This window comes from Lolium rigidum, chromosome 3 (genome assembly GCF_022539505.1).
Source record: "Lolium rigidum isolate FL_2022 chromosome 3, APGP_CSIRO_Lrig_0.1, whole genome shotgun sequence".
NCBI classification, from domain to species: Eukaryota; Viridiplantae; Streptophyta; class Magnoliopsida; order Poales; family Poaceae; genus Lolium; species Lolium rigidum.
The window spans coordinates 175,222,693-175,233,924 of NC_061510.1; the positions used below are offsets into that span (position 1 = coordinate 175,222,693).

The 11,232-nt window shown below is 39.7% G+C and overlaps 1 protein-coding gene across 2 annotated transcripts; it reads right to left on the bottom strand.

The window, feature by feature from the left end:
• Positions 1-499: 499 nt before the first annotated feature.
• LOC124702720 (pseudouridine kinase-like) lies at positions 500-5,907 on the bottom strand. 2 transcript variants are annotated; one of them, XM_047234878.1, is made up of 9 exons: positions 5,722-5,907; positions 5,498-5,614; positions 3,803-3,905; positions 3,637-3,684; positions 3,031-3,128; positions 2,821-2,935; positions 2,156-2,238; positions 1,164-1,725; positions 500-777 (listed from the first exon to the last, which is right to left on the bottom strand). In XM_047234878.1, exons 1-9 carry the CDS (start codon positions 5,809-5,811, stop codon positions 728-730), a joined length of 1,266 nt encoding a protein of 421 aa, XP_047090834.1. In that variant the 5' UTR covers positions 5,812-5,907; the 3' UTR covers positions 500-727. The 2 variants fall into 2 exon arrangements, with proteins under 2 accessions (XP_047090834.1, XP_047090835.1); XM_047234879.1 differs by lacking the exons at positions 5,498-5,614; positions 5,722-5,907 and adding an exon at positions 4,220-5,466.
• Positions 5,908-11,232: the final 5,325 nt, after the last annotated feature.

Here is an 11,232-nt window from a genome sequence, read left to right on the forward strand (position 1 = left end):
AATATAAGTAATTTTGCTTTGTACATTTGCACAATAGTAGTATACACCATTGGCTACATGCTAATATTTTTTTTCAAAAACAATTAAACACTTTTTCTCTATAATTTTGCACCGTAAATTTGGTTCGTCTATATTGTGTTTCAAAAGGAGGCCAATTATTTTTATATTGACGGTTAGATTTGTAGTTCCCTGTAGTTGACACAAGGAACTATGCTCAATCTCCAAGTCGCATGTCTCCGCAGCTCATTCTAATACTCCCGCTATTTATTTACTTCGCATTTTAGGTTCAATCAAAGTTAAAATTTATAAAGTTTGACCAAAATATAGAAACAAATATCGACATCTACAATAATGAAAATATACTTCATGAAGATTCAACCATAGGTTTATATTCTAGGTATTGATATTTTTTCTTCAATACTGGATCGAACTTTGCCAATCTTGACTTTGAAGAGAGAGTACTGCACTAGAAAAAAAAAACACCAGGAACACGAGTATAGATCAGAATTCGGAACAAATAACAATGAGGAAAACACAAACATGGATCGATCAGAAGGATGTATCTCCAGGAACTAACAACCATTTGTTACAACATTTTTTCCAATAGAAACCATCGTGCTGCAACAGTGTAATTCCAAACCATGTGTCCATTCAGAACAAGAAAACAATTCTGACATGAGAAAGATAAGCTGAGTGCGAAACAAATCCTTGCGGTGTTCTTCTGTTCTTATTGGCACCAAATCTGTTTAGCAGATAGCAATGTCCTCCTTGCCTCATCTGCATAAAAGAAACAGTAAGTAGTTTGCCCTAACAGAAAAATGAAAAGATAAGCTGAGTGCGAAACAACGTTGTCCGAGAACGCAACAGAATACAGTTGCATACCAAATAACACGATTGAACATTTGATATGTACAACTATGCAGAGAGTAAATTTGACACCTTCAACCCTAAGATCCCACTGTTACACTTAAATTAAGGACTACTGTTGAGCTCTTGTTGTTCCAAAGGATGTTTCCCTTTTGACAATATACATGGGAGTTTTGACAAGAGATGTCCTCATTACTTATGCAGTTAATCATCAATCGGGTATAAACTTCAACAAATCTATTAACTAATCCCACAACCACAAAACTAGGAAACTGATAAAGATTTATGTAACAGACCTGCAATGCTTTCAGCAGAAAATTTGGCAGGTATGTTAGCTTCCGATTCAACAGATGCCTTTGCTGTAGCAATCCCAACTGCCACACTTTGCATAATATTCAATCCTCCACATAGAGATGAAAGGACTCCACCAATCAAACAATCGCCAGCACCTGTGAGGCTGATAACCGAGGCAGATGTTGCAGGTAAATGGAAAACACAAGTTCTGGAAGAGCCTTCTCCAGACAAATTAACAGGCATGCTGGGTGGAAAACAGCCCTCCAATTTTTCAAGTAGCTGGGATGAGAAAGTCGTCATGTTACACTTTTGCTGATCCTTAACGATGTTAACGTGCTCTTTGCAACATATGAAAACACCGTTCGAGCCAAGTGTCACCAGAAGAAGCTTGATACCCTTTTCGAGAAGAAAAAACATCGCTGGGCTGAGCATTTCAAACAAATAATCTACAGCTTCCATATTGTTGTTGCACTGATCAAGTTTGACAAAATTATATTTCCCTGGAGTAGACAGCGCGTTTGCCATTGCAACAAGCTCAATCTCATTTGGGGAAGTGCAAGTTATCTGAGCACCATAGAAAATTGTTAAGAAAACTTCAAATATAATAGGAAGAAGTTTACCCTGTCAACTCTTGCCGGACACCCCAGAACTACTTCAAATATAAAACCCTCCAACTATCAAAACCAGTGAAAGATCACAACTTGAGTTCGCTTTCAGTTAAATATCAGTGGCTGTTGCCCCATCGGAAGCCACATCACTTTTTTTTTCTGTAGACAGCCACATCACCGAACGTTGCATCTAGAAATCGACATACCACTGTTCCAAATCACCTTCACTACCTTTAAGGCTCTAACTGATATTTGAGACTTAGCAATACACGTTACCAGCGGAATTTGGACAATTATGCCAATTTGTACTTGTTTTAATGGTTGAAGGGTGCAATGTGAACAACTATACAATTAAGATGGTGTTCTCTCGAATCCTTTGCACTCACATGCTCTGCAATTGGCGCAATTCTTGAACTCTTTACCACCGAGACAGGCTCAAACAACACGGGCACCCCTGATTCATATGCTACTGAAAAAAAAAAAACAATGTTTATCATTAACTTTTGACCCTACTCCAAGAAAATACAATACTAAAAACATAACACTGATAACAATTACGACATTCAAGCTAAGGTTTTCAGGGAAACTCCTCAAAAAATATGGTCAGAAAAGAGATTAGAGTTCACAAGCATACTAAAAAAAGTATAAACAAAAAACAGTTAGCTTCAGTTCAGTATTAATGTGGTAGTGTAGGTAACTGGTAAGAAGACAAGCTAGGATGTATTGGGGTCTTAGGTTCGACCCTTGTGTTGTGTATGGAATTTTCTATTTTGTTTTCGTTTTTCATAAAATAAGTACAAATACTTAAACCTTTTAAGTAATAAAGCGCCCATTATCGAAGAAGTTAAAATAAGTACAAATTTTGTTTGAAAATCCCTCCAAAAAAACTCCTGGGAGTTTTAGGTTACTACAGGTTGCCATAAATACTGGTCTCAAAAAATTGCTACCTGATATAGGAAAAAAATCCTATCCAGCTTACATGCACATTAAAATTAAATAAGTGAATGAGCCTGTTGGCTCTAGAAGATAATAGAGAAGTGTGACAGCCTACTTTTGCAAGCAGCTTGAAGTGACTGAGGAGATAAATTGGCATCAAGCATTAGTAGAGGTGCATTAGAGATATGGCGACGGAACTGATATATCCAACTTGGGGTAAGAAAAGTTTCCTGCCCAAAGAAAAATGGAGATAAATGTTGGTAACTGACACACACCAGTGTTCAATGTTATCGAAACAGTATATATTGTGTTACATAATTCTTACAACTGCTTGAACACTCGCGACGGCAGCAATTAATTCTCCATTCCCATCAAATACATTTGATACTACTGGGGTTGTAACATCATGAACCTGCAGTATTCCTATGTAATTGTTATGAGATAATGTTTGCTACCAGAAAATAATAAATTATTATTCAGATGGGAAAAAACAAAAGAAATTTAACGATGTTCAGGGTGAAATAATAATTTAAGGAGTTTCTGTAAAGAAGACATCCTATTACCAGAATAACAGTTGAGACCCTCGTGGTGAGTTTTATCCATGCAAATTGGTGCAAGAAAACTGAAGGTTTTCTGTTAAGAAGTGCAATAACGTCTCCGAGAGAAGTGAACAGCATTGTTTAAGAAAGAGTTGAGGGATCACTACTTAATTATTACAAATAAAGTTAGCAGGCTGGTCTTTAAATCATTTTACTTATCATTTAAGCGTAATTGAAAGACATGTTAGTTTAGCCAGTTAAAACATATTTATTAAGCTGATTATATCCAAGTACAATTTCAGTTTTTCTTTGTGATAAAAAAAAAACGATAGAAGATTCTTTTAGCACAAAAACATTGATGTACACGAAAAGATGGATAACTCCACACTTACCATCTGTACATAGTCCAGCTGACCTCCAGTACTTCAGTAAGAAATCCCCTTTCGTAGAATAAAAAAAAAGTATTGAGCAAATTTTTACTCAAGGCAGGAATAGAAGAGTATTCTAACATGAGTAAAGTCAGAAAAACTAGGTCACCATAAGTACAAGACAAGATACCTGCCATATCACTTCCAACAACACTAATCATGAGCGGTTGAGTCCCAAGCTTAGCCATGCACTCAGCAATATTTCTAGCTACTCCCCCGCTGATATACTTAACCTATAAAGTTCAAATACGCTATCAAATGGTATTTCACTTAAACATTTCTTGTTATAACAGAAATAAAGCTAGTAAAGCTCACAAGCTATATGCCCGAAAAAAATTCGAGGAAATGTAGCACCACTACTTTTCATTCCTTAAGAGAACTGGCAGAGCCACAGGGTACATGTGAGAGAAAACTAAGGATGTATAAAATGCATAAGTATCAAACAACATTTGAACAATAGGTGTTCAAAATAATTATGGACCCTAAAAGAACAAAGATGAAGTATTTTACAAACAGAAGATAAAATACTAAAACATCTAAAATCTACCTTTGTTCAGAAAACAATCCAATAACGATGATTCTAGAGTACAGAGCTTCTGAGATTCCAGCCTTTTCTTCTAGATATTTTGTCAAATCGAGGATCCATCACATAATGCTAAACATGTGAAAACACGTTATAAAGGTTCTCTGCCTTTATATTAGAAAATTGCCATTCGATTGTCCAAATGGGTCTAAAGCTCTTAAGAAACAGTATGATCCCAGCAGCTTCAGCCAACTTGAAAGTATTGTCTAAATCTTGTGTCAGGGAAATGTATGGCCACAAAGCTAGGACAGCAAAAGGTACCGATCAATTGATCCACATTGGCTTTCTCTCTCCGACAACAGGGGCTCTCTGTACGCTGACGTGAACGCGTAAGGATCCTCGCACCTGGTCAGCTTCCCCGTTACTTCGCTTGGCCATTCAAGAACGTAATGCTAGCTCTGACTTAATTCACCACAAATCATACCCTGCTATCATTAATATCCCTCAAGGCATTGATTAGCCAAGAACATACAAAGGTAAGCCCAAGCTAGGTTTTGTAGTTCCACTGGACTAAGTTGGGGTAAAAGTATCTGCAAATGCCAATCCCTCTCATGATTGGGATAAGAGAAAAATCAGTGAAAGTTCTGGCAGAACTCCTGAAATCAATGATTTTGGTTGGAAGAAGTCCATTTTGGCTACTAAAACCACTCTAATTTGAAAAACTTGGGTTAATATGATTTTGAAGAGAGTGACTGGCAGCAAACACAAATCCTATCGTGCCGCGATGGTAGAGCAAGTTTCTACATTTGCTGCTTTCGTCCTGGGTTTGAGTCTTATTACTCCCAACACGCCAAATACTACTGCCAGAATTTTCAAATGCCGTAATTTACTAATTTTAATCTGGCCAATTACTTCCCTGGAGTTCTGTGACAAAATATTTTGTTTGTTGGGGCAGAAATATTTTTCGAAACCAAAACTGGCTTCACTGGTCGGAAGAGGGGAGCTTGAGGTTGCCAAGCTTATGGTTGTCAGTTAGCAGACTTTAATTTGAAAGTAGAGGGGTTTGCTGACTACTTGAAAAGTAAGGCCATTGTAAGAATAGGAAAAGGGATATCATCCTACCCAAACCTATTTTGCAGTTTTTTTTTTCTTGGGACCTACATCTCCCAATCCCAGGGAACAAATTCACACCCTTGCATGAATAATAATCATGCAATCAGCAAAATATCATTTGATCCTTCCCAGCTAACAACTTGTGATCCAGGGGCATGTTCAAACTTCAAAGCAGGAAGGGCGGTTTACCATCCCAGGGACGGTGGTACCAGGATGTGGCGGCACGGATGGCTTCGCGTGGATGTCCAACACCATTCCGCCGATGATCACGGGGCTCGGTTCTGCCTCCGCGGTGCTTAACGGATTCTGCGCAGAAAAAAAGAGACGGATTAAGCGAGATAGAAGAATATGGGCGAGTTAGGAGGGGGCAGAGTCGGATGGCAGTCTGGCGTCTCTTGAAGGTCAGCCCGTACCAGGCTAAGGATGAGCGATGGCCGAGGGAGGAGATGGCGGCGGATAGACTCCATCCTCCGGCGGGAAGACGAGGCGGCGTCCTCGGCCATGGTTTACAGGCCCGACGGCGTCGAGAAGAATTTCCGGTCTATGTTTGGGAGTGGCGGCGGCGGCGGGCAGGTCCCAGGTGCCCAGGTGCGAGTGGGGAATGGCTGACCTTGGACGACTTTTTCAGAAAGATAGAAGTACATTTTTTTGTGAATAAATGTTTGAACTAGATATACACTTTAATTGCTTCTCTTTTATTGCACGGAAATTAAAGTAATATTAAGCGCATGTTCTTCTTATTTTACATGCACTTAGCTTATTGAAGGTGAAAAATTAAAGAGGGAAGATGCATGTTTTCAATGTATTTTATTTTACTTCACTTCATAATTTATTTTGAAAAAAAATTCGCGTACACACTTATTTGTGAACAGAGGAAGTAATATTCAAATAAAACACTATCAAAAATAACGCGCATCCACACAATTTTTTTATGAACGAGATGAAGCTTTATTTAATTATTAATCAAAGAGTTTGCAAGGATTCCAACACCACTGCATGGTTCATAAAGCCACAAATGCCTATCGGCGTGCCAGCTAGACAATGTGCCTCTCTTTTTTTTCTTACGAATCATTGAGAGCTTTATTACTTTAGTTGACAAGATTACAGTCACTTATTAGAGTGCTGATAAGAAAACATGGGTTATAGTTTATTCACAGGCATCTTCTCTTATCTAGACTAGCTTGTTTAGAGCACAAGTGTATCGCTTGATTAGAGTCATAGCTTATATAAATAACGCTTAAGCTAGGTAAATCTCATGTGAATAGATCTATTCTCTGAACTACTCCGATGGTCTTCATTAACCAACTTCACCACTTCTTTGAATCAATGTGTCTCTCTATTAGCTTCTTGTTGTTTATGGCTAAAACTAGCCTAAAAAAATGTTGCTTTTTTAGCATGATCTCAACAGTAATCATGTATTGCGGACCTCAGTTGTTACCTTCTTTGATCTCCTTTATGATATTTAGGCAGTCTGATGCGATCAACACTTGTGAGCCTAAGGGTGTGTTTGGTAGCCCGGGTGAACCGAGAATGACTATCTCTTCTCATACATGATAACCCTAGCCAAGTTGAAATGAGATAAGATGATGTTTGGTACCACATGTATGAGCTGAGCTAAGGTGGGATGAGATGTTGTTTGGTAGCACATGTATGAGTTGAGATAGTGAGGATACCACCTCAATTGATTTTAGCACTAATTCAATATTCAAACAAATTTTGACTATATGTAAGTATAAAATACACACTAATTCAATATTCCATAAAATACACACTCATTTAATATTCTGTATTTAACTAGTATTTTTTGCAAAAAGGTACAACTTTTTTGCAAATAGGCCCTAAAACAGACTAATAAAAATCAATCGGGTCCTCCTATGCCTGCCTCAAGCTCGATCTGCACGGGAATCAGTAGCATGTGGCCGTGGTGCGCCGGAGGTGATGGGCGGCGTCCGGCGTCCAGCCGTCCTGGGGAGGGGTGGCGGCGGCCGGCGAGCGGTGTCCATGGTGGCCAGGGGAGAGGTGGTGGCGAGCAGCGGCTGGCGGCCAGGGGAGCGACGGGCGACGTGCAGGGGCAACGGCGGGCGTCTAGCGACCTCCAGGGCAGCCAGGAGAGGGGGTGGCAGCGCCGGCGGCCAGGGGACAGCGGCGGCCGATGGCTAGAGGAGGGGCACGGATCCTTCGGTTCTGTGGCTTCGTTTCGTTTCGAGAGAAATGGGGACGTCGGGCTGTGGTCTAGGGGGTGCGCTGGTGGGGTTCACGCGAAGGATTGCGGGATGGACTCAGCTTGGTTGGGTTGTGAAGCTCGATTTGAGCTTCACACCCGGACCAGGCTGAGAGGCATTTTCCGTATGAAGTGGGCATAGCCCATCTCTATTCACCCGGGATAACAAACATAGGTATGCCTAAAAATCTCTGTTGAGATGGGAATCTCTGGGTTGATACACGCTGCCAAACACACCCTAAATATCTTAAGAAAGCGAGAGAGCTTCAGAGACAGCTAGCGTCTCTAGAGTTTTAGGTATCGTGATTCCTTCGAAAACAACCGTTGAAGCCCCACAGAATTGACCATTGTTGTCCCTGCATACACATGCCATAGCACCACGATTTTGCACTTTGGCTACAACTCCCTCACTGTTAATTTTCATGATCCCTTCTCTAGGTGGCATCTGTCTCGCTCGCGGCGCTATAACAGGTCGAAAGCTTGGAACCTCCTCCTTCCCGTTAGTCAGGTTCATTCCTGCCAAATACCTCGAGATGAACAAGTGTGTTGGTTAGTGGAGCCTGTTGTTCTCCATGGATCATCTTTGTCTGTGCCCACCAAATTGCACATAGGGTGACTAGAACTTCGATGAACTTATTCTGACTCAGCACTTGACTCAAATTTGAAATCCAAATGTGCGGATCCTCCATTATGTCTTCCACCAACGGTAAAACAAGATCATCATCTCATTGCTCACACACTAGCTGTCGTATTCCAATCTAATAGTGAGTGTCTCCACGAATCTTTAGCTCAATTGCGAATTGGGCAGACAACCATATGGCGATTTGTGCGTAGCACGCCTGTGGGCAACGAAGTCCTGATGCATGTAAAATGCATACATAAACTTTGTAATTTATTAACATGAAATCCTACATATTTGCAACATATATGATGATATTACCATGTTTTATATTGATTTATGGGGATTTACCAATGATCTCCTTTATTTAGGTTATAACTCTGTAGAACAAGAAAACCATGTTTTGTGTATTTCCCACTCTCAGATACGTATGTGGAGTCAAATTGAGCTATAATTTCCGAGAAGTCATTTTTTCACCATGAGAAGCAGCATAGGCTTTTGGACCAGATCTGGAGGGCTTGGAAGCCCAAAATAGGGCAGGTGGCGCGCCCTAGTGGGCACCACTGAAAGAACATCTCTCGGATTATGTTTGGTGACAATATATGTGATACACTAGTGTGCGTTGATATAGTGCAGAACATATTTGTGGTTGAATTTGTGTGGAGAAACAAGAGAAAAGGAAGCTGAAAAACGGCTAAGGACTTTTCGGCCGAGCTCTCAGTATGCCCATGGATACAGGCCGGATATTTGGCCGGACATTTCCAGGAGGCCGGATAATTCGGGGGGGGGGGGGGGGTAATTCGGGGGGGGGCGGATAATCCGGCCCTTACTTAGGTCGGATAATCCGCCCCCGAATTTCCAGCAACGGCTCGATTTTGGGAGGGGTATAAATACCCCCCCCCCTTCTTCCTCCACCTCAAGATGCTCAATCCTGCTCAACTTCATCCACCATTAGAGCCACTTCAAGAAACACAAGATTCACTAGATCTCCTCCTCCAACCATCCAAAGCTCTTGATCTTTGGAGAATCGAAGGAGAAGACCCCGATCTACATCTTTACCGAAGCGATTTGCATTTCCCCCTCATATGCTTGAGGGCCCCTTTGCTAGTGTTCCTCTTTGGAAACCCTAGTTGTTTGTGGTTGATTTGTTCTTGTTGTTGTTGTGTTGTTACAGATACTAGATGACCCGTTGCGCTATCGCGCAAATGGCAGAATCAAGTCCGAATTTAAACCATAAGTTTTAGCTTATTTAAGTATTTAGAATTAACTCGGAATTTAACTGCTTTAGTATCTTGCAGACACACCATCCAATTGAGATGCTGCGATAAGATACTGTATGACACTTTAGTACGATTCCGCATTATTTTTTCAGCTTTTATGCTTTTGTATAAGCTCCTCCACCATATTATGGTTATTGTACCGAAAGAGGTAGCTTTATAAAACAAACATAAAAAGACAATTTCTAATTCCAAGATGAATGTATCTACTTCAAGACAAAAAAAAAGTTGATACCATAGTTTTCACTGAAGTGTCAATTTTGAAAACATATTTTATATTGGGTTATGTGTGTGCTTCCACTTTTACGTTCTGATCGTGCTTGGTGCACTAATATTATTGTTAGGGAAAACACAATGAGAGACACATTGGTGGTTCTCTTGAATATTGTTCCACTATTGAAAAATATTTGAACCTAAAAGTTGCAGGCCTTAGGAAAAATATTTATGTTGTAGCATATTACCAAACAAAAATACATACGGTGGATGCACTTTTCAAAAGAAATTTAAGTGTAGTCTAAGTATCAAATAAGTGATATATCGATGATATGAACAGTAGGTAGGATTAAATGCATCGCATTACTTAGAAAAGTTAAATAAGGTTGAGCAATACACATTGTTGTAATCCTACTGACATAACCCGTAGCGTCACTGGCGCAATTCCGAAATGGAGACACTGACTTTGGCCCTAAGGTTTCAATTTTGATTCATGGACATGTGGCATGATGTCACCAAAAGTTTGCTCATACTTAAAAAGAACAAAGTACTTAATCATTGATACTTAATATATTGAAGTAATAAATCATGTAACAGAAATTCAAATACAAAAATATTTGGATAAAGATATATTCAAATGCATGGTACAATCAAAGCAACCGCATGAATGGCCCAAGATTGATTACTACTTCAAAATCCACACCTAGTTCTGCCCCCTCTCCCTCCCAACACTATATCATTACACTCTTTGCCTGCTCACCTGTCACCCATTGAATTGAAGCTAGCTAGCTCTATATAATAACAGAACATGCCACAATATTTGGCCTTCATAATCGAAGTCTCGAGCGCTCTCGACCACAGTATTTGAAATAGCCTCCCTTACCTCTGGTTTACGAACTGTAGCATGTGTTTTTCTTCAAACACATCATTATCTTGTGCTAATTTCATATTTGTGATAGAAACAATACAAAAATAAAACTGTAGGGGAGAGATAAATGGCTAGCAAAAAGAAATGGAAAAAACAATAGCTAAAGCCACATGATTGGTAAGACGCTACCATATTTATCTTAAAATCCGTCTACTCATAATCAATGTACTAAACACTCTGTGATGCTTAGTTGTAGTGCCGTGGTACCCTCTAACACTATCAGCCATTATATTATGAGAAGGGGCTTTGCCAATGTTTTAAATAGCCAACAAATGTTTTGAAAGCTGAAATGAAACTAATGAATTATATAGATTGAGTAAAAGTTTAGGCAAGTGCCGATACACCCGATCTGGAGTGTGATTACAAGCCAGTTCGAGGGGCTTAAGATGGGACATGCCACGGGTTGTAAATACTGAATAATTTTGACAAACGGCTTCGCTACAATAATCTTCAGAAGAATACAAGTAAAATATATTATACCTAATGGATAAAACACGCCTCTTGCAAATAATACCAACAAAACTGAAAAGGAACAAAACAAATGAAATAGCGTTTTAAGGAATATCGAGGATCTGTGGCATTTCCATAATATGTGAAGTTACAGGTTATGTTTTACTCATTTCATAGGCTCATTGTTATTTTTGTTTTGACTATGCGACATCCTAA

Bases quoted from the DNA above. Each gene is read 5' to 3' on its own strand.
- LOC124702720 (XM_047234878.1), bottom strand. From the start codon at position 5,811: ATGGCCGAGGACGCCGCCTCGTCTTCCCGCCGGAGGATGGAGTCTATC. The intron at 3,906-5,497 runs GTAAACCGCCCT...TGAACTTTATAG, and splicing joins GTACCACCGTCCCTGGGATG to GTTAAGTATATCAGCGGGGG. The intron at 2,239-2,820 runs GTAGGCTGTCAC...TTTTTTTTTCAG, and splicing joins ACTTCAAGCTGCTTGCAAAA to TAGCATATGAATCAGGGGTG.